At 36.3% G+C, this 3,769-nt stretch overlaps 1 protein-coding gene across 2 annotated transcripts in view; it reads left to right on the top strand.

The window, feature by feature from the left end:
* The window catches only part of ZUP1 (zinc finger containing ubiquitin peptidase 1), a 10,281-nt gene extending 7,027 nt beyond the window's left edge, over positions 1-3,254 (top strand). The window contains exons 5-9 of one of the 2 annotated variants that reach the window (XM_068184306.1): positions 94-282; positions 599-767; positions 1,407-1,558; positions 1,897-2,117; positions 3,149-3,254. In XM_068184306.1, the coding sequence (XP_068040407.1) occupies positions 94-282; positions 599-767; positions 1,407-1,558; positions 1,897-2,117; positions 3,149-3,196 (779 nt within the window). In that variant the 3' untranslated portion in view covers positions 3,197-3,254. Of the gene's footprint in view, positions 1-93; positions 283-598; positions 768-1,406; positions 1,559-1,896; positions 2,118-2,636; positions 2,898-3,148 lie in introns of those variants that run through there. The other variant, XM_068184305.1, reaches the window with a different exon arrangement.
* Positions 3,255-3,769: the final 515 nt, after the last annotated feature.

Below are 3,769 nucleotides of genomic sequence, written 5' to 3'. Positions count from 1 at the left end.
ATTAATCTGTATCTGTTCCAAGTTGGGGAAGGAATCTTCTGGTATATTTAGTAGATCATTTTACAGATAAGCTTCTTATTTTGTCTTCTTTAGGAGTCATTGAAGCATTGTGCAAGTACTATCAGAATGAGAACAAAGATGTGAGGCGTGTGTGGCTTTCAGCGGGAGTAGATCACTTCCACTCATCTTTGGGTGACAGAGGCTGGGGTTGTGGTTACAGGAATTTCCAAATGCTCCTTTCCTCACTGTTGCAAAACAGCTTCTACAACGACTGCCTGAGAGGTATTAAACAAAATGCTGTTTGTTCCATGTACCTTGGCTGACAAGCTGCTGACTGATGTTGAGCTTTTTCATTTACACATCAAGTCTTACAAGGTCAATGATACCTGTTAAATGGTGGTTATACCACTGGAATTTAACTGTGGAAGAGTCAGAGGTGAATACTGGCAAGAAATGATGTGGTTGAAGTTTTACCTTTAGTTTTTTTGGTGCATCAACTTTGTAACATCAACTGCCTGTTATAAAAGAAGCTGAATAGTTTTAATGAATAGACTATTTCTGTCACTGTAACAACAATTCACAAGCTTTTCTGTTCCAGATACTACACTAATTCCTAGTATCCCAAAGATTCAGTCCATGATTGAAGATGCCTGGAGAGAAGGTTTTGATCCTCATGGGGCATCTCACTTCAACAACAGATTACATGGTTCCAAAGCATGGATAGGAGCATGTGAAATTTATTCACTGTTAACCAGTCTCAGGATAAAGTAAATATTGCTTTTTGTTGTGGTTGTTACTATTAACTGCTGATTTAAATGCTGTACCTTTAAAGGTTAGAATTCCCAGCTGTGTGATGACAAAGCCACCTTAGTGACTAAATTTAACCATATATAAACAAATCTGATTTAATGCAGCATGAAGCTGTGTAACTACTTACAGGTACATGTAACTACTTATAGGAGGTACATAAACTGAGTAACTGCTTAGATCATTGAGACTTGATGCAGAATTGTGCCACATATGCATAAATTAAAGCATTGATTAAAAACTTAATTTCTCTGAAAGTTTCTTCTCAAGAAGAATCTGAATTTCAGCTATTTTCTATGGCTTTTAATTGGATTCTCTAGTGTACATGTATAACATACCAAAAAATGTAACATTAATTTTTGCAAGTTTCACAAGTCCTTGTTAGACTGAACAGAGTAGAGCATTTCTTTCTTATGTAATAAATTTTCCAGTTTGTGACAGTATATGTTTCACTGCTTTGTAATTATGTGTCCCCTACTCCTGTATTAAAAAATAAGAAAGTAGTAAGGACCACTGGGTACAGGAGGCAGGGACCCAGAGGTGAAAAGAAGCAACCTGCTTGAAATTTTATTGTTGTTTTAATTCTCAATGTTTTGTAGGTGCCAAATCATTGACTTTCACAAACCCACTGGCCCTATGGGTACACACCCTCGCTTGTTTGAGTGGATTTTGCATTACTATTCTACAGATAATGAAGGTGGTGCAAAGGTGGTGTGTACTTCCAAACCGCCTATCTATTTACAACATCAAGGTCAGTGTCACAATATGCTGGTTTCTTGCTTTTCTGTATCTCTCTTTATATGTACTGCAGTTCAGAACAGCGTTTTTTAGTCCTTCTTCGTTGAATTGAAGGCATAGTTTTATTTCCTGTAATTTTCCTATTTAGTAAGAGCAACATTAAAGTTTGTATTTTTTTGGATGGAAGAGCTGAATGTGATTGGGATCTCAACTTTTTGACATGTACTCTTACAATGATCTTCATAAATTTTGAGTAATGCCTTCTTTGATCTGAAAATCAGTTGTAAGTTACAAGGTAGTAAATGGGATTTATGTGTTTCTAAACTACTGAAACTCTTGTTTTCATAATAGGTCATAGTCGTACTGTTGTTGGAATAGAGGAGAAGAAGAACAAAAGCTTATGTTTGCTACTGTTTGACCCAGGATGTTCTTCCCAACAAATGCAGAAACTGCTGAAACAAAACAGTGATGGAAATGGTCTCAGACTACTTCGGAAATTTGTGGGTAGCCTAAAAGAAAAGCAGTATCAGATAGTGGCTGTAGATGGGGTGCTCTCTTTGGAAGAGAAAGATGTAAGTATCTCAGAAAAGAGTTTCTGTTTGTGAAAATTTAAGACCATCTGCATCTCTTCTTTGAACGCTTATGCATATATGGCTGCATGGTGAATTTTTTGCATCTTTTCACTTTCCTTGATCTTTTTCTCTCTTGCTTTCTGCTTATGTAATCCCAGGATATCAAAACCAAAAACATTTTGCATATAAATGGATGCCACCTTGATGCAACTGACAACTTCTAGGTCTTATATGAATCTTTCAGCTGTTTGCAGATGTAAATTAGGCTTTTTTAAATTTTGCATTTTTTTACAATGTTTTCTCCTAAATAGCTGACTGTGAGTATGTAAGTTACTTAGACTCACAGTGCAAAATTACTTTCAGGGGTTTGAGATGTTGAAATTTTTATAAATCCTATCCATGTGTTTGACTTTGCGGCATTTTACCTTTTTTAAGACCTTAGAAGTTTTCAGCAGATTGTCAAATGTGGTTTTTGTTTCTTAAGCTTTTTCTTTCCTACACTAAAAAATTGATTCTGAGGACCCATGTTCCAATTCTGTGGTGTTGTATCAGCACTGTTCAGCATATTCAAGCTTCAGGACACACTTTTATTTAAACTATGAAGTAACTGAATCACTTGCTCAGCTATATTTAATGTGTATGTTGAAATGAGGTATTGTCTTAAGTGTTTTCTGGCCCTGAACATGTCAGAAATATCAGTGAAACATGACCATCCTCTCCTCATTCTGGAAAAAAAGCATTTAAATTCGGGACACATTGTAAAAAAGGTGTTGTTTGGGATTTGGTGGGGGTGGTGGTATTCATTTGGTTTTGGTTTGCCACTTCTTTTTTATTCTTTTCAGAAATTTGATTTATATTTTAAAATATCCATTGTTTAGAATGTTGTCTTGGAAGCTCCCATTTAAATGAGTTGGAATGTAATCCCTAACACTCATTAAGATTACTAAACTGATAATTTGGAACAAGCTCTTTAAAGTGCTGGTTTTGTTCATTAAAGTATTTTCTTTTCCTCTCTCCCCACCTATTTTTAGGCTCGCTGCCGTGCTTCTCAGGTCTTAACATCAGAGAAGATTCCTTAAATGATACCTTTGTAACCTGGAACTTGCTAGGTGCAAAATATTAAACTTCTGGACAGTGGACCCTAACTCAACGATTTTTAGACTTAAATTATGTCTCCATAATTTGGGACATATTGGGAGCTTGGGAGCTCTGGGAAAGCACAACACTGGAGTAAACCTGTAGTTTTTGTGTTCAGACAATTCTGGCACCCTGATACAAATGTAATTCTGAAGTATTGTGGTCCTTGTCTTACTAGAAAATGTATTATTTTCTTAGTTGCTTAGAATTAGCAACACCTACTATCTTGTAGCAAATTAAAGTTGGTACTCAGCAGTGGATAAAGATACTATGGAGCTACTTCATTGGAGTTCCTGGTCATGGTTTACCTCTGTAAATGTGTATATGTTGCCACTGTGACCAGTCCTCTATTTCTTCACAGTTCAGTCTGTTGCACCAGGGATTAGTTTACTAGTAAACTTCTTTTCAATTAGCTGGCTTCTCTAGATGTATCACTTGAATACATGCGCTTAGGAAGTGGAGCAGTGTTGGCATTGGCTAAATGGTCTAAGAAAGTGGTGCCCAGAATAAGAGTG

This window comes from Anomalospiza imberbis, chromosome 3 (assembly GCF_031753505.1).
Source record: "Anomalospiza imberbis isolate Cuckoo-Finch-1a 21T00152 chromosome 3, ASM3175350v1, whole genome shotgun sequence".
NCBI lineage: Eukaryota > Metazoa > Chordata > Aves > Passeriformes > Viduidae > Anomalospiza > Anomalospiza imberbis.
This window is presented reverse-complemented; position numbering and strand designations above follow the sequence as displayed.